The sequence below is a fragment of the Giraffa tippelskirchi genome, chromosome 2 (assembly GCF_054371585.1).
Source record: "Giraffa tippelskirchi isolate mGirTip1 chromosome 2, T2T-mGirTip1v1.2.pri, whole genome shotgun sequence".
Taxonomy (NCBI): Eukaryota; Metazoa; Chordata; class Mammalia; order Artiodactyla; family Giraffidae; genus Giraffa; species Giraffa tippelskirchi.
This window is the reverse complement of record NC_137276.1, coordinates 130,286,550-130,307,774: the sequence shown is the minus strand read 5'-3', so window position 1 is coordinate 130,307,774 and position 21,225 is coordinate 130,286,550. Positions and strand designations below refer to the sequence as shown.

The 21,225-nt window shown below is 38.9% G+C and overlaps 2 protein-coding genes across 10 annotated transcripts in view; one reads left to right on the top strand and one right to left on the bottom strand.

Moving 5' to 3' along the window:
* The window catches only part of SMC4 (structural maintenance of chromosomes 4), a 34,969-nt gene extending 31,421 nt beyond the window's left edge, over positions 1 to 3,548 (bottom strand). The window contains exons 1-4 of one of the 3 annotated variants that reach the window (XM_081570706.1): positions 3,453 to 3,548; positions 2,201 to 2,344; positions 1,182 to 1,360; positions 539 to 730 (exon numbers count right to left, since the gene is read on the bottom strand). In XM_081570706.1, coding sequence (XP_081426832.1) covers positions 539 to 730; positions 1,182 to 1,360; positions 2,201 to 2,339 — 510 coding nt within the window. In that variant the 5' untranslated portion in view covers positions 2,340 to 2,344; positions 3,453 to 3,548. Of the gene's footprint in view, positions 1 to 538; positions 731 to 1,181; positions 1,361 to 2,200; positions 2,345 to 3,003; positions 3,213 to 3,452 lie in introns of those variants that run through there. The other 2 variants (XM_081570707.1, XM_081570708.1) reach the window with 2 other exon arrangements.
* Positions 3,549 to 3,923: 375 nt separating this feature from the next.
* IFT80 (intraflagellar transport 80) overlaps positions 3,924 to 21,225 on the top strand; it is a 121,565-nt gene continuing 104,263 nt past the window's right edge. For 2 of the 7 annotated variants that reach the window (XM_081570714.1, XM_081570710.1), the window contains exons 1-4: positions 3,924 to 4,038; positions 6,496 to 6,722; positions 17,754 to 17,838; positions 20,301 to 20,522. In XM_081570714.1, the coding sequence (XP_081426840.1) occupies positions 20,520 to 20,522 (3 nt within the window). In that variant the 5' untranslated portion in view covers positions 3,924 to 4,038; positions 6,496 to 6,722; positions 17,754 to 17,838; positions 20,301 to 20,519. Of the gene's footprint in view, positions 4,039 to 6,495; positions 6,723 to 7,361; positions 7,529 to 16,187; positions 16,241 to 17,753; positions 17,839 to 20,298; positions 20,523 to 21,225 lie in introns of those variants that run through there. The other 5 variants (XM_081570713.1, XM_081570709.1, XM_081570712.1 and 2 more) reach the window with 4 other exon arrangements.

Genomic DNA, 21,225 nt, shown 5'->3' with positions numbered 1-21,225 from the left:
CATTTTATGTATAATTGTCTCCTTTTAGGGGGGGGGGGGAAAGTTAGCTTATCCTTCTGGTGTTTTAAAAGGGTAGTTGATACAAAAGCAAAGTTCTTTCATATCACACATATAGATTCCTACTAGCTTTAACGTGAATTGAAGTAACGGAGATGGTAAAATTAGTCAACTGTTACATTTTCAAGTTAAGGTAACTTATCTGAAAGCAATGAAAACATAACTTTAAAAACAAATCCAATATTTACAATAAAAGAATGCCAAATTGGTACTCAAGATACTGCTGCTCAAAAAGGTATTATTATGAGCTACTTATAATTCATTTCCCTGGCTAAAAATTTTAATATTTTAAGTTTAACAGCCACCATCACACCTCAAAAAGAAAATATGATCACAGAGGCAATGAAACCAATATTGGTTGTGCTTTAACCATATACTAATTTTTACAAGCTAATTTAAGCCCAAAATAATAAAACGTGTAATGCACTGAAATCCTGTCTTCCTTACTTGAAAATGCAAATAACTAAACAAAATCCCTTACCTTATCAATTATCTTTTGAAAATGAACAGCCACAGTGCAACTCTGAATATCCTTATGTTCATCAGAATTGTGTATTAGAACTGAGAGTTTTTTAGATCTTATTTTTTGTGCTCGATAGCCAAACACAAAAAGCATAGAATCAATAACATTGGATTTGCCACTGCCATTTGGCCCAATAATACAGGAAAATCGCTGAATAAAAAGAACAGGAAAAAAAAAAGTTAAAAAGGTTATACTACTGATTTTAATTTAAAATGATTTAACTCGCAGCAAAACTACAAGTATTTAAAACGCTTTTGCTGCTAGAAGATAGTTTTCATACATCATGTCTTGTATGTTACAAGTTTCAACACTTTAAATAAGATCATAGTCTAATTTTGACTCAGACTTTTTACAAAATTCATTCTTACAGTTAAAGAGAAAATATTCTTTTCAAACATAAAACCCACAAATTTTATTCAGTGAGGAAAACTTTATAAAGAAAGGTACCAAAAGATAACCAGATAAACAAAAGCTAATTTTAGTAGTTAAAAGCATAGAAACCACACCATGTATGTATCAATCAGGATAAATACAATAACTACAAAACTGAAACAGTTTGTAATAAAGATCTTACAACAGCTATTGAAAAATGGTCAAATACCTTATGGAAAGGTCCCAGAATTTTCTCCCCAGCATAAGATTTGAAGTTCTGGTTTACAATATGAGTTATCATAAGACGAGGAGCTCCAGGTTCATTGGTCATTGCAGGAGGTGGGGGAGGAGGGATGCTATTCAAAATCTCTTCTAAACTTCTATTATCAATTTCCTCACTTGGAGTTTCTAAAGTCAGTCAAAGGAAAGAAAAAAAGGGGAAGAGGGGAAGCCTGCATCAGTGCAGTTTGTTAGCCTGCTAATCTTTGGAGAGACGTTATTTATGAAACTTAGGAATCTCTATTTTTCACTCAAATACAGTATTATCTTATATTCACAAAGGATGAGAGTCTTTAGGTTTTGTCTTATAAAAGAAGAAAATTTTTGAAACAGATGCCATCAGTCACGAAATTCTATAGAAATATACCTTTTAGGAGTCAATACACTACCATCGTAATGCAAATCTGGAAAATCCACAATCACTTGAGTCCCTGCTCCCTGCCTAAACAGGTGGTCAAATCCTACGACTCTAGATCCAACTCTCAGTATCTGTTAAGCACCTGGAACCTTAACTTTGGACATTGGCGAGCCCCAGTGACAGTTACAGGGGTTTCATGTCACTCAATTCCTGGACTCACAAACCTAAGGCGCGTGCGGGCGTAGGAGCAAATTATCTTCTCTTTGCAATTTAAGAGCACCGAGGTGAAGTTGTACGATCAAGCAACTTTTCATTATATTAACAAACAGTTAAGCTGACACTGAAAAAAGTCCACTCTGGCTGACCGCGTCGATTTCAGCGGAAATATAAGACAATGAACAGAAGTTCAGAATTGAAGCTATTTACTAGCCCTCATCCCTTCAGCACCGTTAACCGAAATTTCACACTGTCGAATCTGTGAAAATTCGCTTTCTTGACCTTCGGATGTCAACCCCGCAGCCTCTCTCGTCCGCGCCCTGGAATACCAACCGTCCCGGGTTGGGTGCCCGGTCTCCAAGCGCCTGCCCTCGGCGTCGCGAAGGGCTACTCACCTGCGGTGGCCAGCGCCTGGCTCCTTGCGCGGCCGGGCGGCGTATCGGCCTCCGCGTCGCTGCTGGTGCCGTCCGGGGACCGCGGCGGCCCTTCCTCTCTGCGATGGGCAGTGGAGGGCTGGGTGCCTTTACGGGGCATGGTCGCTGGAGCCGAGGGAAAGCCGGGAGCAAGTCAGCCCGCGGGCCGCCGGCCGTGCCGGCAAGTTCCCCGCCGGCCCGCCACCCGTCCCACTCGGGGAAAACTTCGTCCACCCGTTTTTTAGGGCTCGGTTTAAAAACCCCGCGCAACGCCAGCGAGTCCTCGGGAAAGAAGGCACAAAAAACTCAAGTGCCAAGAAGGTGGGATTCGCTCTCTCAAGTTCTAAGCAAGTTTCTAGACGTGCTTGCGGAGCCAGCAAAGAGACCAACTGCTTAGGTTCTTTTTAATGCCCCCCTCCCCCGCCCACAGTGTAAATGTGTAAGAATATTGTAATGTCATTTCTAAACGAAGTTCTATCCCGCTCGCCAACATTTACGGACATTCCCACGCTCTCGGGGCCAAGGATCCAAGCACACTGATTCTTGTCTCTGAGTCCCTACTAGCTTTAGGTTTGAGGGGTTCTCAACTCTTCCCAGAGCAGTCGGGAACGAAGTGGCGGTTCGCCGCCCACCTTCCTCTCCCCGCCATTTAGCCCTTGGCGCGGCTGACGGCCGGGGGGGCTTTGAGGTCTCCTCTCCACACACCGGCAGGGGACCGGCGGCTGGGGTTGACCGCTCGCGATTTTCAAATTGGAAGCCGGCAGCGCCAGCTCCGCTTCCATCACCTTGGGGTGGCAGGGGTTTGTCCCTCCGAGGTCCGCGGCGAATCCCGCTGGACAATAAACTACGAAAGGCCACCAGGAAGGGCTCAGACCCAGTGATTAGTCCCTCGGGAGAAGAGAAACGGGCAGAGGGCCGGGACAGGGGGCGACGCCGTAGTCCGACCAAGATTTCTGAGAAAAGGTCCGCGAGGGCTGAGAGGGCACCCCGCCCCGCGGCCCCAGTCCCACGATCGACGCTTAAGTAGCTCAGAGAAGTGGCGCCCGGGAGAAGCGCGCGGGAGCTTCGACCGCCGGGGAGCGACTGAGGGGGGAGGGGTGACAGCGAGCGAAATCTCCCCGAGGCAGCCTCAGCCTAGACTTCGGCTGCTCCAGCTCAAGGCCTCTTTCCAGGCGCCTGCGGACCGGGCAGGAAGTGAGAGTGTGACAACCGATCAGGAAAAGAAGTACTTTACCTGCGGGATAGTCCACTCAGACCAAGGCTGGAAACGGTTGTATAGCTCCCCCCGGTTCCTACCGGTGTTTCGGCTCCGGGTCCTTCACTCGAAAATGGCGCCTAAAATACAAACTCGAACGGAAATTCGTTACAAATGCGCGCAATGCTTTCTGGGAACCACTAATTTGAAAAAAATGCGGCGATTATCGCCATCTTCTGATACCTTACGCGCACGCGCGAACTCCTGGCGGGACCCAAGCTGCAGGGAACGTTTTCTACTAAGTGAAAAAAAGCGAAACAATGTTTTCCGTGGACCTACTGCAATAGCACTCTTATAAATTTTTTTTTTAAAAACCTTGCGAATTTTGAGAAAGATAAAGTGGAATTCGCCCTACAGTCGTCCAATAACGACCCTTTAGAAGAGGGCGGGCCCACTGAGGGGCGGGGTCTCAGGCCCGCTCGGGTGACGCGCTGAGGGGAAGTATCGCGCGAAGAGGGAGTGAGCTTAGCTTAGAAGTCGCTATGGTGACAGGGAGGTCCTCTGCTTGTTGGTAACCGGTCCCAGTTCTGTGAGAAAGATCGACCCCGCTTTCCTGGAACTTAAGGTAAGTCTGTTTACTTCCAAGCGAGAGGTGAGGAAAGGGTTTGGAAGTTGTGGCCTTTACTGGATTCACCTTCCCTGCTTTAGAGTGTGTGCGGCGTGGAGCATCGGTTATTTCCCGTTTCACTGGGCGCTCTGGACGTAGCTTTTGGGATGCGAAGGAGGAAGCCCTGAATTTGGAGGGAGCAGAGGGGCAACACCGAGGAGAGAAGATCTGGATTGGTGAATGATCGTGTAGTGAATACCAAATAATGATTTCGAGTTATTGGTGTTAGGTCATTAATGTCACTAGTGAAAGGGGGTTTTGAGTTTTTAAAATCATTCCACTGAAAGACTCTGTAATGGAAGAAAAGATTTGCTGGTGTCGTCTGGTTATGAGGAAATTATTGATCAGCAGATATTTCTTAAGTAGCTTCTGTATACACTGCATTCTCAGGCATAATCAGGATTATTGAGCAAGTATTCCTGTTACCAGATAATTTAGTTTTGTTAATGGATTTTTAACTAGGAGTTTGTGGATCTGGTAGTAGGTAATTGGGGTTCAGAGAAGTTCATACCACTTCTCCACTACCCCAGCCCTCGCCCGCCCCCGGAATTGAGTACACAATTCTGTGTGCTTGTGAATTTTTCTGGGGAGTTAGTTTTTCCAGAGCTTTGATCAGATTCTTAAACTTGGTCCTATCCCATCGCACTGTTAACCATTAATTGATCTGAATAAGTCCAACAAACATTTATTCAGAGACTCTTAAGTACTTGACTGAGAACTGGGAGCCTCTTTTATTCCCCCTTTTAACTTTTGCATACTTAGGACTTGGCATACTGAGGCCCCAATAAATCTGCTTTATGAGTGAATTTACATTGTCATTCTAAGTAAGAAAGTATGATTCTTGCCCTGCTGCTGCTGCTGCTGCTAAGTCGCTTCAGTCATGTCCGACTCTGTGCGACCCCATAGACGGCAGCCCACCAGGCTCCGCCGTCCCTGGGATTCTCCAGGCAAGAATATTGGAGTGGGTTGCCATTTCCTTCTCCAGTGCCCTGAGGAGCATCATATTAAGGTTCAGTGATTCTCAAGAGTTGAAGTTGTGGAAGACACTCCCCTCAAGTGTAAGAATTCGGTGAGGTTGAGAGACTAAGGTGATTTGAATAAACATTGACTCAATATTGTAATACACTTTTTTTATTTGTAATTGAAAAAAATTATTTTCATAAGACAAACTACAGACAATAAAGCTCAATGAAAACTTTGGTTGGTAGGTGTACCAGAACATGTACATCAGTTCTGTTTGAAATCATCTGGAATCTTTTGAATTTTCAAGTCTGTAAAACACTACTAAACCCAAGTTGGAGAGATATAACCCTGAAAACGAGCAAAGACTAGACCAAATTGAGTAATGTATATGGGAGACAGAGCACCATGTAGTAGAAAGATGTAACAGATAACAGAATCCCAAATCTCATCATTTTTTTTAAAGCTACCTACTTAGACAATGTACTCAGTTTGTCAAACTCTGTTTATTATGAAACCAGCATATAATACCTACCGCATAGGATCATTTATGATTGTTCATCTAGCATACACACTGCATGCATTTAATATTGCTGTGTTTGTAACATTGACCTTGTTTAGGGTATGTGCTAAGGTTGAATAATGGGATGTCAAGTTAGAAGAAGGTTAGTTTATGAAGAGTCTTGAAAACCAGGTCAAGGATGTTAGATTGATAAATCTTCAAAATATTAGAAAAATTTTGAGCTATGGAGTGACTTGGTTAAAAAAAAAAGTTAACAGTTATGTGGGATGTGTAAAAAGAGAAAGAGACTGAGATCAAACATGGCTTAGATTGTTACTCTCCACTTCTCCATGTAGGAGGTGAAGGTGCCTATGCAGTAGAATGGTAAAAATCTGGACACATTTAACAGTTAATAGTCTGAGCCCTTCAAGTTAGTCAGATAGTATTCTTTGTGAATCCCTGGATTAGTGATGAGGGGATAAGAAAGATAAGTCACAAATATATCTTAGTTTTACTACCTTTGATTGTTGTTGTAAATAATGTTTGGTCTTAGTGACTGATAAAAAATGTAATTTCATAAAATCAATAAAGTGACCAACCTTATGGTTAGTTGAACCTAACCATAAATATTTTTTAAACAGAATAAATACTTTTTAAACAGGCTTAACTCAGATTGATAATATAGAACAGACATTGATAACCAACAGCTACAGTGGACACAAATCTAGAGTGAAAGTAGAACACTCAGAATAAGTGAAGAAGTGATATGAGAAGAGATTAGGGTCACAAGAAGTAGACTTATTCCCTCTTGATTGATCCTTGCCAGTACTTTGCATTAAAAGAAGCTGGTTCTGTTGGGATGGACTCAAGTTAAAACCACCTTGGAAAGTATAACCAAGTCTCATCTTTCTTGTCCAAAATCATCTACTAACAGCCATTATCTATAATTTCAGGCAGTTCGAGAAGAGAACCCTACTTTTTGTATTTTAAAAAGTTGTACCCCATGGGAAGAAATAAGAATAAGTTCAAGGGGAAAAATTGGAACAGAATTAAAATTAACATCTGCAGTTCTTTAAGTGCATAGTTAAAATTTATCATCATTATAATAATATGTGACAGAAGACTGAGTCCGAATTGTCTTCAGGAAAAAAAAAAATAGCTTCCGTAAGCAAGAAGTTAGGTGAGTATAACTGGATTCAGTATTCAAAGAAAGAACTAGCACTGTGTTTCTTTGCTCTGCTTTATGTTCCCTTGTCTTGGCATTATTCTCAGACCTCACATAGTGACCTCTGCCACCACCATGCTTTCCCCTTGCTGTGGTAAGATAGTTATAGTAACTCTAGCCTTGAATCTAAACTTGAAGACTTGGAAAGTTAAGGAGAATCTTTCTTCCCTATCTTTTAGTTGAATAAAAGTTTCCTTCTGGAAGCTCTAATTGACTGAAGCCTAGGTCTCATGCTGACTCCATTGAAGCCATATGGGCTAAGAGGGAGTAAGTGGTATTCCAAGAAGAAATTCTTTGTAGCTCAGAACAGAGTGAATATATGAAAGGTAATGAAACACCAGTTTTCACTGTAAATAGCAAATAGTTAAGTTCTTCCTATGTTTCAGGCAATCTACTGGACATTTGTAAGATGTCTTTTTTTTTTTTCCAATCTCATGTCTACTCTTGGAGAAGGCAATGGCAACCCACTCCAGTACTCTTGCCTGGAAAATCCCATGGATGGAGGAGCCTGGTAGGCTGCAGTCCATGGGGTGGCTAAGAGTCTGGACACGGCTGAGCGACTTCACTTTCACTTTTCACTTACATGCATTGGAGAAGGAAATGGTGACCCACTCCAGTGTTCTTGCCTGGAGAATCCCAGGGGTGGAGGAGCCTGGTGGGCTGCCGTCTATGGGATCGCACAGAGTTGGACACGACTGAAGCTACCTAGCAGCAGCAGCATGTCTACTCGCTCTCATTTAACATCATAACCAACCTGTGAGGTAGGTATTATTAGCCTCATTTTATATATAGAAGAAAACAAAGTACAGTGTTTGGAAGATCACGAAGTGAAGATTTCAGTAAGAAGTGTGTCAAATGCAGTAGAAATTGCAAAGAGAATGAGAATGGTGGATCTTATGAAAAAATAACATTTATTAGTTTTTTTTTTTAGTGCAGAAATGCTTAAAGAAAAAAGCAAAACTAAGCCATGAACATATTATTCAGATAATCCTATGTTAAAACTATAAACGTATGGATAAAATCCTATGAACATGAAAACTTCAAACAGTATAGAATAGTATGAAATGAGGATTAAAAGCTTCCCTTTTTACACCAGTGTCTCTACCCTTACGAAGCCTCCATTAAGTGTCTTGCACATCTTTTGAGAAAAACATTTTAGTATCCACTAACTTGAGTATATATACCCCCCACATTTTTTTTTTAACACAAAAGAGATTGAGTTACATAATACTGCTGTATACTTTGTTTTTGTCATTTAAGATATTATAGACATCTTTCTGTATCGATACATATAGATTAATCTCATTTTTTAAATAGCTGTTCAGCATTCTAGTTTGTCAGTTGAATGTGATTTTTTTTTTCTCTGCTAGTTGAATTAAAAGGATGAATTAAAGATGACTACTTATTTTTAATTTTGTGAATCACATGGTTTATTGGTTCAAAGTTATTAGGCCATCCTGGATTATAAATATAACCAATATGAATAAGATTAAAGTATATCTAACTCTACTTAGAGCTAAAATTGCAAGGAAATGTGAATATCACTCCTTATACATACCTGGGAAGCCCCAATACATACACTTCCAGTACATACAGGAGTTGGAATAGGGTGGGGGTTGGAGGTCTTTAGTAAATGAACCATACTGCCATGCCTATTTCCATTGTTTATTAGGTATTTGAATCTGTCCCTGGAAATGGTGCATCTTCCTCTGCCTTCCCTGTTATATAAGAGATTCCAGCTCTAGTCTACAAGTGGTTCTGTGATGGAACCAATCTGAGTAAAAGATCTGCTTCTCTCTCACTCCTGTCTTTACTGGAAAAGAGACTTAGGAGTCTAATCAGAGGTATCAATTTAGAAAAGTGTTGATAAGAATTATACTTTTAAAAACAGAGCCTTGGGTAATCGTCAGCAAACCATTAATTTCAACTGTTAGTATCAATACCCATGGGTTAGCCAGTGTTCAAATGACCCAAACAGAACCTGTTGGAAACAAACTTGTGATCTAGTGCTTGCATGTGTTATCTGTCCTTCATATTCTTATTCACTTCTGAGGTTCTCTGCTATGTTTTATCTATACGTATATTCTTGTTGACAAGTCATACCTTTCCTCTTTCCCTCCTAAAATTTTTCCCATTTTCTTAGTGCTTTTACCTTTTAGTTTTCTTAAATCTAATTTTCATTTTTTTTTTTGGTAAACTATCTTGCCATTTTTAAGTGTACCATTCAGTGACATTACATACATTCATATTATTGTACTACCTTCACCTCCATCCATCCACAGAACTCTTTTCCTCTTGCAGAACTGAATCTCTGTTCTCATTTCTCCTTCCTGCCAGGTAATCACCATTCTACTTTTTGTATCTCTGTATTTCACTACTTTAGGTATTTCATATAAAGGGAATTACATAGTATCTGCCCTTTTGTGACTGCTTTCATTTAGCATAATATTAAGTTTCATTCTTAACATTAATTCTTAATTATATTTTCTTAATTCTATTCCACATTAAAAACACATGTATCTGGAATATGAGTGTATTATCTCTGATGAATATTTAAATTTCTAGTTTTTAATAGTACTATATAGAATTCTGTAATAAACAAGCTTGTACAGTTTGTATATGTATCTTGGTATACATTTACATTTACTGATATATGACAAATTCCTATGACTAGGAATTCTTCCCAGGGTAAATTCCTTGTATATACCTACTTCAAATCAGTATCTTCTAACTCAAAATATGGCATAGATGTGTTAGATTGGCAAAACCCAGGTAATTTGCCTGTGTCCTAGCTATAAGGAGGGCTACAGAGGAAATAATTTTTTATTTGTAAGGTAGGAGATTCCCCAGAGCTGGAGAAGGAAATCAAAAGTGTTGAGGGGTGGGGAGAAAAAAAGAATCAATAACCATTAGCACCAATTTCCTGCTCTTCACTAATGTATGTGACTATGTTTCTCTATGCCAGTGCTGAGTTCTGGGTGTTTTGTATTTGGTCACTTTGACAACAGGAAAGGGTATCTAGTTTTTTTCATTTTCATTTCTTTAATTAAAATTAGGGCCGTGCCTTATTTCATGTTTGATTGCCCACTGACCATCCTTATTTATGTTTTTGTGAACTGTCAGTCTACAAATGGAAGTACCCCATTATCAGTGTCCTTGATCAGATGCCTTCTTGGGACCATGCTGTCTTAGTTATCTTCTGTTTCTGTAGTATTGCCAATCGATCCCTGTCCACTGGTTCTTTCTCCTTTGCCCCCAAACATACTTCTTATGTGGTATGTAAGAAGAAAAACATAGAGGCTGGTGTGACTGGAGCAGTTTGAGTGAAAAGAGAGGAAACAGGAGATGAGGTCAGAGAAATGATGTGTCTATTAGGACTCTCTAGAGAAAGAAGAGTTAACGTTGAAGCCTGTAGTCTTAGAGCTGGAAACTCAGGCAGAGTTACAAGTGCTCCTAGCAAGACTTCCTTTTCTCTCTTACGGAACTTTTCCTCAGCACCACAAACCTCCTAAGAAAACCATTCCAGGAAGAAGGCAATTTAAACTGATTATCCGCCTTCCTTTATTCAACCATGGGGACTATTCCATCATTCATTACATCCCTGTTTACCTCAGTTTCCACATTCAAGACTATTAATTCCCTGCATTAGTTCACTATTAAGTTTAACTATTGATGACACTAACTTAAACATGAAAAAACTTTATTTTCTATCACTTAAAGGCTAGATAGGACTGGTAGGACTTGCTATAAGGTCAAGAATCTTGGTTCCTTCTGTTTTCTTGCTGCATTATGTATGGTCTTGATGCATGGCAGGGAGCATGTTATTATTTTCCAAGTTTTTATTTGCAAATTATGTTGATTTATATTGCTTTTATAAGAGGTAATTCATTTATTTTTCATACTGTCACTGTGGATAACCATTACTATTGGGTAGTGTTATCTATTGCTCCCCCACCACAAGATAAATCCCAGATTGGGCCATGAGGTTGATGATTCTGTAATATCCCCATTGGGTTTAAGAATTGTTAATGTCCTTTGTGGCTCCACCCAGTTTTGAGGGCAGTTGAGAAACATAATCTTTATTTTGGGTGGCTAGAAATGTAGCAAAAATTCAGATTCTTCTACCACAGAGGCAGGGAAGAATGAAGAGGACAGCTGGCTCTTTTTTTCCATTTCCCACCATCTGTCCTAAACTTAGCTTTTCCCCATCTAAATCCTACCACTCTACCTTTTGGAACTCACAGTATGTCACTGACCAAATCTATGTTCTCAGTGTTTTGGAGTAAACATTATAGTTTTGTCTTTTAACTTCTTAGTCTAACTTAAATCTGGTTGTTTCCTAAGGAAACTACTTTCCTCTTGGCTGTTTCAAATGAAGGCAGTTTTGCATTTCAGACCTCCATGTGTCAAAGGACCTTGTTTGTCATTAGGGTTCTGCACAACTGATTGTGTTTCTCTTTCCTCTTGTCCCTTTGAGACAAGTCTTACGAGATCAAACCATCCTCTTCTTTGCCTTTTTGCAATCATCCACAGATCTCTTTGCTGTTTTTCCTTCATTCAGTGAATAGTATTTTAGCATCTGGGTACTGTGTCTATCTCCACCACTATTCTTGTCATTATTCTCAGTATTTTAACATCCCCAAATCAATCCTTTGTTTCTCTATCCTCTCAGTTTCTTGATCTTGGCCACCCACTTTGACAATCTTTACCTACCTCATCATTACCAATATCTATACTTTCCCAAAATCTGTTTTAAGTATCTCATTGTCTGTCTATCTCCACTTGTTTTTCTCTAGCTTATTTCCTCTAGAATCTTAATGCTGACAGTTCTTCAGACTTCAGTAGGACTTCTAGGCTGTTGAAGCTACCACCTGTTCAAGTTCTGCTGGGTAGTCCCATCCCATGGCTTTTAATGTAACCTTTGTGCTGATAACCCTCAAACTGAGATCTCAATGATATCTCCAGCTCTGCCCTCTCCCTTAATTCCAGACTTGTATATCTAATTTCTCCTTGAATTCGTCATTCAGATATCTAAAGTCACCTCTAAAGTCACCTTAAAGTTAGCCAACCCAAAACAGAAATTTTATATCCCTTCCAACCTGTTCCTCCATTCAGTTCAGTTCAGTCGCTCAGTCGTGTCTGACTCTGCGACCTCATGAACCACAGCATGCCAGGCCTCCCTGTCCATCACCAACTCCTGGAGTCCACCCAAACTCATGTCCATTGAGTTGGTGATGCCATCCAACCATCTCATCCTCTGTCGTCCCCTTCTGCCTTCAATCTTTCCCAACGTCAGGGTCTTTTCAAATGAGTCAGCTCTTTGCATCAGGTGGCCAAAATATTGGAGTTTCAGCTTCAACATCAGTCCTTCCGATGAACACCCAGGACTGATCTCCTTTAGGATGGACTGGTTGGATCTCCTTGCAGTCCAAGGGACTCTCAAGAGTCTTCTCCAACACCACAGTTCAAAAGCATCAATTCTGCGGTGCTCAGCTTTCTTCACCGTCCAACTCTCACATCCATACATGACCACTGGAAAAACCATAGCCTTGACTAGACGGACCTTTGTTGGCAAAGTAATGTCTCTGCTTTTTAAAATGCTGTCTATGTTAGTCATAACTTTCCATTAGTCTTTTTCATTTCAGGAAATGGCAGCTCCATTGTGCCTGTTGAAACTTGAGTCATTTTGGTTCCTCTTTCTCTTAAACCAAATTCATCAACAAATCCTGTGGAATTTTCTTTCAAAATAGATTCAGAATATTATTCATTCATATCATTTGTACCCCTACTGCCTTCCTTATCAATCCACTTTCATTCTCTCCTAGGTTATTGAAATCCTAACTGGCCTCTTTGCTTCAAGTCTTGCTCATTTTTGCTTTTTTTTTTTTTCTTGTTATACCATCTGTACTGTCACCCATAGTGATATTTTATTTTTTTTATTTTTTTTATTTTTTTAAAACGTAATTATGATCATTTTTATTTTTCAGATTTCAGTGAAGAGTGAATTTCCTAGTGAAATTCTTTTTTTTTTATATAAATTTATTTATTTTAGTTGGGGGCTAATTACTTTACAATATTGTAATAGTTTTTGCCATACATTGACATGAATCAGCCATGGGTTTACATGTGTTCCCCTTCCTGGACCCCCCACCCACCTCCCTCCCCATCCCATCCCTCTGGGTCATCCCATTGCCCTGGCCCTGAGCCCTTGTCTCATGCATTGAACATGGAATGGTGTTCTGTTTCATATATGATAATATACATGTTTCAATGCTATTCTCCCAGAACGTCCCACCCTCACCTTCTCCCTCAGAGTCCATAAAATTGTTCTATGCATCTGTGTCTCTTATTCTGTCTCGCATATAGGGTTATCGTTACCATCTTTCAAATTCCATATATATGCATTAGTATACTGTATTGTTGTTTTTCTTTCTGGCTTACTTCACTCTGTATAATGGGCTCCAGTTTCATCCATCTCAGTAGAACCGATTCAAATGTATTTTTTTTAATGGCTGAGTAATATTCCATTGTGTATATGTACCACAGCTTCCTTATCCATTCGTCTGCTGATGGACATCTAGGTTGCTTCCATGTCCTGGCTATTGTAAACAGTGCTGCGATGAACATTGGGGTTCAATCCACTTTCATTCTCTCCTAGGTTATTGAAATCCTAACTGGCCTCTTTGCTTCCAGTCTTGCTCATTTTTGCTTTTTTTTTTTTCTTGTTATACCATCTGTACTGTCACCCATAGTGATATTTTAAAACTGTATGTTAGATAACATCATTCCACTGGCTTCTCTGTTTATTCAGAAGAAAAAAAGAGAAACTTTTATTGTGGTTTTCCAACCTGTATGTGATCTGTGTCCCTCCCTCTTCTTCCCCAGTTTCTTGCCATCCTCTTCACTCATTCTGTATTGGCCATACTGGCCTTATGATCTGACTTAGCTCTAACAGCATTACTAGCTACTGTATTTAGCAGAGTTTGAAGGGTAAACGTAGGATCAGGAAAAATAGTTTTGGAGCTATGACAGTAATTGAGGATGATGGTGGCTTTAGCCTTATGTTAGAGGTACTGAGAAGTGGCCAGTACGTTTTGATAGTTTGGTGATCAGGATTTCCTGGGGACAGTTTTTCCTCTTAAGCCCCGCAAATGTTGACTCATGCTAGATCAAAGACAATTATAAATGATTTTTAGTAGCAGAAGCATGGTTGCTCCTGTCTGCTTCCTGTATAGAGTTGCAAAATAGATTATTTGATACTCTAGAAATTTTCTGTTATTTCCCCTCCCATGTCACTTACCACTGACTAGTCAGATCCTTGGTCATCAATCCCTTTGGGCAGCTCAAAACACCCCAATGCACCCCTCAGGCAGCTTTGCACTTCTCTGAATTGGCTGTGCTCTAATTTGTTGTTGTTGTTCAGTTGCTAAGTTGTGTCCTACTCTTGCGGCTTCCATAGACTGCAGCATACCTGGCTTCCCTGTCCACTGTCTCCCTGAGTTTATTCAAATTCATGTCCATTGAGTCAGTCATGCTATCTCACCATCTCATCCTCTGCTGCCCACTTCTCCTTTTGCCTTCAGTCTTTCTCAGCGTCAGAGTCTTTCCCAGTGAGATCAGCTCTTCACATCAGGTGGCCAACGTATTGGAGCTTCAGCATCAGTCCTTCTGGTGAATATTCAGGGTTGATTTCCTTTAGGATTGACTGGTTTGATCTCCTTGCAACCCAAGGGACTCTCCAAGAGTCTTCTCCAACACCACAGTTCAAAAGCGTCAATTCTTTGGCGCTCAGCCTTCTTTATGGTCCAACTCTCACATCTGTACATGATTACGGGAAAAACCATAGCTATTCACTTATTCCTCTATTCATTCTCACATCAGAATGCACATATGCTTCATGCAGATGATCTCCGCTCAATAGGATATACAAAGAAGTGTTTTCCGAGCAAAAGAGAATCTTCCCAGTGTTAGGATGCCACCCTCCTCTTTCTCTGATTCCTTGGCACTATATTTCTGAACAGTTGCAGATTACTTTCTCATGAAAAACATACTGCCTTTACTATCTATATGGGATAATGATTTCTTTTGATAAGGAATGATTCCTAATTATTATGGATTTCAGCAGTTGGAGGTATTTTGATGTAGGATACACCATGCCTTTGCTAAAGATCTTTAAACTTTCTGGTTAAAATTGTATATTCACACACACGTATTCTTGCCTATTATGTTGTTTCTCATTTCCAGAAGCAATAGTTTTATCTGCCTTTATTCTTTTAAAATCCTTATAAGCTGGGTGAGTTTGAATTATTGTGAAACAGCAGCATGTTTTTACTTTTTTTCCCCCTCTGGTTAAAGGAGGTCTGATAGAAGGGAGGAAGTAGTTTCAAGAAAGGTGCTAAAACTCCTAAGGACCAAAAGTGAGCCTTAGAAGTGTGACTAGGAGAGATTATTTTCTTGCTCTGGCTGCTATACACAGATTCATACTTTTGAAGTTACACATAAATCTCCTTAAATGAACTGGAGGGGAGAGAGAGAAGATTTCTGACCCTAACTGTATATTAACTGGATAGAAAACTCCAGATTTCTTTCTGTGGTCTTAACAACTTTCTACCCATCCTCACAAATTTATGAATAGAGTTAAGTGAAAAAGGTGTTTTGAGATATAGCTGTATTTAGCACCTTGCTAATCTAAAAATCTTCTCAATTTGGGAGAATGAGAAGTTATCTAAGGCAGGACCACTGAATTCTTACCTATCACTAAACACCTCCTTTGATGTAGTTAGTAGTAATTTTCTACTTGGTGAAGAGGATTTTTTCCTTTAATTACACTTTCATTTATTTATTTTTCTCTAGGCTAGTAATATGATTCAAAGAATCCCATAACTGTAAATTGGATTCAAACAATTTAGCATTTTCTTCATTTGTATCTTTTGATAGCATGGTTATTTGTGAGAGTGTAGCTCTTGTTTTTCTAAGTTTTTGTTTGTGAGTTACTTTGTGATTTTTATGTAGTTTTTATAAGGGATTTATTACCTCTTTCTTAGATAAGTATTAAGTGTTAGTCGCTCAGTTGTGCGACCCCATCGACTACAGCCCACCAGGCTCCTCTGTTCATGAGATTTTCCAGGCAAGGATACTGGAGTGGGTTGCCATTTCCTTCTCCAGGGGATCTTCCCAACCCAGGGATCGAACCCGAGTCTCCTGCACTGCAGGGAGATTCTTTACCAACTGAGCTACAAGGGAAGCCCCTTTCTTAGATAACTTGCTTGTTTTTCACTTTGCCACCATGGCAGCCATAACTAGTGGGCAGTCTGTTTACCTCCAATAGAATGTAAATCTCAGATTGGATCACTAGGTTGATGATGTCATAGTATTCCCATGTAAGTTCCATAATTAAATCCCATAAAAATGTATCTTAGCCTTTGATCAGACCTTTGGAATTTATTTTAATGTGTATCCATTCACTGGAAAAGGTCAGTTTTCATTCCAACCCCAAAGAAAGGCAATGCCAAAGAATATTCAAACTACTGCACAATTGCACTCATCTCACATGCTAGCAAAGTAATACTCAAAATTCTCCAAGCCAGGCTTCAACAATACGTGAAGCATGATTTACTGGATTTAGAAAAGGCAGAGGAACCAGAGATCAAATTGCCAACATCTGTTGGATTATCGAGAAAGCAAGAGAGTTCCAGAAAAACATCTACTTCTGCTTTATTGACTACGCCAAAGCCTTTGACTGTGTGGACTGCAACAAACTGTGGAAAATTCTGAAAGAGATGGGAATACCAGACCACCTGACCTACCTCCTGAGAAATCTGTATGCAGGTCAAGGAGCAACATAACTGGACATGGAACAACAGACTGGTTCCAAATCGGGAAAGGAGTACGTCAAGGCTGTATATTGTCACCGTATATGTTTATCTTATATGCAGAGTATATCATGTGAAATGCTGGGCTGGATGAAGCATAAGCTGGAATCAAGATTGCTTGGAGAAATATCAATAACCTCAGATACACAGATGACACCACCCTTATGGCAGAAAGTGAAGAAGAATTAAAGAGCCTCTTGATGGAAGTGAAAGAGGCGAGTGAAAAAGTTGGCTTAAAACTCAACATTCAGAAAACTAAGATCATGGCATCCGGTCACATCACTTCATGACAAGTAGATGGGGAAACAATGGAAACAGTGAGAGACTTTATTTTTGGGGGCTCCAGAATCACTGCAGATGGTGATTGCAGCCATGAAATTAAAAGACTAGCTATGACCAACCTAGAAAGTGAAAGTGAAAGTGACATCGTGTCCGACTGTGGCCCCATGGACTGTAGCCTACCAGGCTCCTCCGTCCATGGGAATTTCCAGGCAAGTGTACTGCAGTAGGTTGCCATTAACCTAGACAGCATATTAAAAAGCAGAGACATTACTTTGCCAACAAAGGTCCGTCTAGTCAAAGCTATGGTTTTTCCAGTGGTCATGTATGGATGTGAGAGTTGGACTATAAAGAAAGCTGAGTGCCGAAGAATTGATGCTTTTGAACTGTGGTGTTGGAGAAGACTCTTGAGAGTCCCTTGGACTGCAAGGAGATCCAACCAGTCCATCCTAAAGGAAATCAATCCTGAATATTCATTGGAAGGACTGATGCTGAAGTTGCAGTTCCCATAGTTTAAAAAATATTTTGATTAGGCCTCAGGACAGCCCTTGGAGATTATTTACCTGACCAGATTTATTGACATTCTGTTCTTGTAGGACTGTTTTAGGCAGGTTATAGAGAACCTCTGGAGTCCAGCCTAAAGCCTCCAGTCACCCATTGGCTGAATTAGTCCACTGACTAGTTTTCTTCCTCTTTCCATGTATTTGACGCCAGCAGGATTGCAAGTGCTTCAGTGTCATCGGGGTGCTAAGATGTTTTGTTTGCTTTTAATTTTTTGTGTATATATGTTTGTTTTTAATGTGTATTCTGTATTTTCCTTCTTTTATTTTTACAGTGAATACAATCAGGCGGCATTTAAAAAATTTTGCTGGAAGGTGGAGACATGAGACTGAAGATATCTCTTTTAAAAGAACCAAAGCATATCCTTTTAATACTTATAAACCTTATTGTGATCTCCTTATTGTAGTATTATTAAAAGTTTTCTTCTATTTTGTAGTCTACTTGGAGAATGGATTTTTTCTTCATTCCTTTAATGATAGTTTTGTAAATTATTTCTGAAATATTTGAGGACATATGTTACAGGTATTTTTCCAAAGCAAATTATTTCCTCTAAATCTTACATTCAAATATTTATTAACTTTTTTCTTACTTTACTTTAGTATTACTGTACTTAAGTACATAAAAAACAGTTGGTTTTTGTTTAGTCTAAAATCTTAAAAAGAAGTTTTTTTTAGAAAAATCAAGTAATTTCTCTCTTAGTAAGACCTAGTATGTTTTCACTGAATTCTGTTCTGTTTTTTCATACTCATGATAAAATGGAGGGTAAGCTGGGGAAGCCTGAGCAGTCAGACCTTTATTATTTCATGTGTGAATGTGGCAATTATAAATATTTTATCAAATGCCTGACCCTGTATTTTGTCAGCAAGAATTCCCAATTATATGTCAGAAAGATATGGTAGGCCTGTTTACCTTCATTCATAGTTATTTAGACCAGTGCTTCTAAGAGTATCATCTTCAGACTTTATTACAGGCCTGTGAAGGGATAAGAACAGAAATTGAAAGTAAGAGGGAAGAAATTTTTGTAGCAATTTGACAGTCACAACATCCAAATGTAAGATCATCTTCCTAGTAATTCATTTTTATTTTACCTTACAAAATGTTGTTCTTCAACAGATTTGAAGTAAAGAAAAATATGGTCCTTCAGGGATAGAAAAGCAGTGTTTTAGACATTTGATCAAATGTTTTGAATTTATATTATCTTTGGGTTTTTTTTTTTACTGTTTGAGTGAAGATGTAATTCCTTTTATTTCTCATTGAATCACTTTTATTCTTTTTTCAAAGTGTGCCCTCAGGAGTTCATGCTTTTTACAGTCTTACAGATTTTGACTGTTTAGTGTCTGCTTTTACCTTTTCAAGCTGAAAAATAATGATCTTTTAAGACTTTCTTATTCTAGCAGTCCTCTCATTTCTCCCATAATTTTAGTTGACTTACTAGCTTGAAGACACCTCACATATGTCTGCTGGGTACTTACATCAGTTTTTATGAGGATAAACAATGTTTTTTGTTTTGGAGAGTGTGTGTGTATTTTCTTTCTGGGTTTTAGCTGACACTCTCCGTTTGTATAATAAAGGTTTTAACTAACACTGTTTAAGCTATGACAGTTACACTGGAAGAATTTCTTTCAGTAATGGTCTAGTGATATCAAGGTTCTTTTGCTTAGATTTTACTTTGATTCTGAGTATTCCAATGCCACTTTGTTACCTATTTGTCCAGACTCTTCAGACCCTTCTATAATTTCATTTTCTACCTTTCTGGTTATTTGCTTAATCTATCATATATTGAAGTATTAAAAAAAAAATCTTAGAACATCCTAGAATAATTATGGCACATAGTCTCTTTCTTTTTTCTTAGAGTTTATTGATTGCTTGGATAAGCCAATAGAAAGCATTGGTGAAAAAGAGAAGGAAGTAAAATAATTATACAATAACAAAAAAAAGAGCAAACAACCCAACTAGGATAATATGGTAATATAGAAATCCACATATAAACAGGAGAAAGCATCTCTCATAAAAGACAATCAAGTTCCTTCTGTAGGATACACAACTCTGCTAGGGTAAGAGCCTGTTCTGATGGAGGAAGTAAGGGCCACTTGAGCACTTCAGTTTACAGAAATCTACTTGATAAATCAGAGACCAAAAAAATAGGTTAAAGTAAGAATTTTAGGGTTTATATCTTATCCATACCACCTTGTATGGGCAGTAAATTGTAATTGAGTTACTTCCTGAATTTAATGTCAGGAAGTTTGGTAGGATTTTAATTTCAGCTATTAAGCTGTAAATTTTTTCCTGGGTAAATTATTACATCTGTTAAGCAGGTATTAACTGTTAGATTTCAGTGTTCTTTTAACAGTTGATTTTAAAAAACTTATCAAAATGATACATGTTTATTCTAAAAACAATACAGATATAGGTAAATAAAAAGATACATATTTCCCTTTTCTCCCCACTTATGCTGCAACAGATTAGAGTAGATCTTTCATTCTTTTTAATCTGTCAGATGTCTTTCTGCATCTTTTGGCCTTGTTTATAGAATCTTTTGTAACACATTTAAAAATTTTTCATGTATTAAATCTTTCTTTTTTTCTCTTTTGGCACCTGGGTTTCTTATCCTGCTTTCCATTCTTCTTACAACTGTTTTGATAGATGCTTATTTTCCTTTCCTTATATGGAAAAAATATGAAAGTCATACACTGAAAAACAGGTTTCAAAGCGTGAAACCTTTGACCCTATTTTATACTGTTCTTATCTGCATCTGCAAGATATTGTGTTTGTTAAAACTGAAGACTTTTGTGTGTTTTATGTCTCCTTAATATGGTGACACATCAAGAATTAGTAAGCTGTGTGGGCTGGACTACTGCTGAAGAACTGTATTCTTGTAGTGATGATCACCAGATAGTGAAGTGGAACTTGTTAACCAGTGAAACAAGTCAAATAGTAAAGCTGCCTGATGATATTTACCCAATAGACCTTCATTGGTTTCCTAAAAGTTTAGGCATAAAGAAACAAACTCAAGCAGAAATCTTTGTCCTCACAAGTTCTGATGGTAAGTTTTTAATAAACATTATTTGCTCATCTTTGTTTTTACAAGACACAGCATCTTAGTATGACTTATGTTTTGAGTTGTTTATCCATTTCCTATGTGGTCAGTTGGTCTGTGTATAGATTGTAAGACCACTGTCATAGAAGAAAGTGAGTTAAACTGGCATATACTGGAATCGAATGTGAACCTTGGGCTTTACTTTTTCTATGTTCACAGATATTGTTGTGCTTTTAATTTGGTTTCTAATTTCTTAAAATTTAACTGTGTAACATAACCACACTAAAAATAGATAGGTACAACACATATTCATTTAGTAGGGTCTCTATTAAATAAAGTCTTTATTTTCTAGTACATGCTAATTTGGGCTTCTCAGATGGCACTAGTGGTAAAGAATCCACCTGCCAATGCGGGAGACGAAAGAGATGCAGGTTGGATCCCTGGGTTGGAAAGATCCCCTGGAGAAGGGCATGGCAACCCACTCCACTATTCTTACCTGGAGAATCCAATGGACAGAGGAGCTGGCAGGCTACAGTGCGGAGAGTCAGATAGGACTGAAGCAACTTAGCATGCACACTAATTTTCACTTACAGAGCTGGAAAGTAGTTTGATCATAGTTATATTATTGGTGAGTGAAAAGCACCATCTTTCTACTTTTTAAGGAAATGTTTTTGTTTCTTAGTAATAACTTGAACTGTTTTCTGTGTGT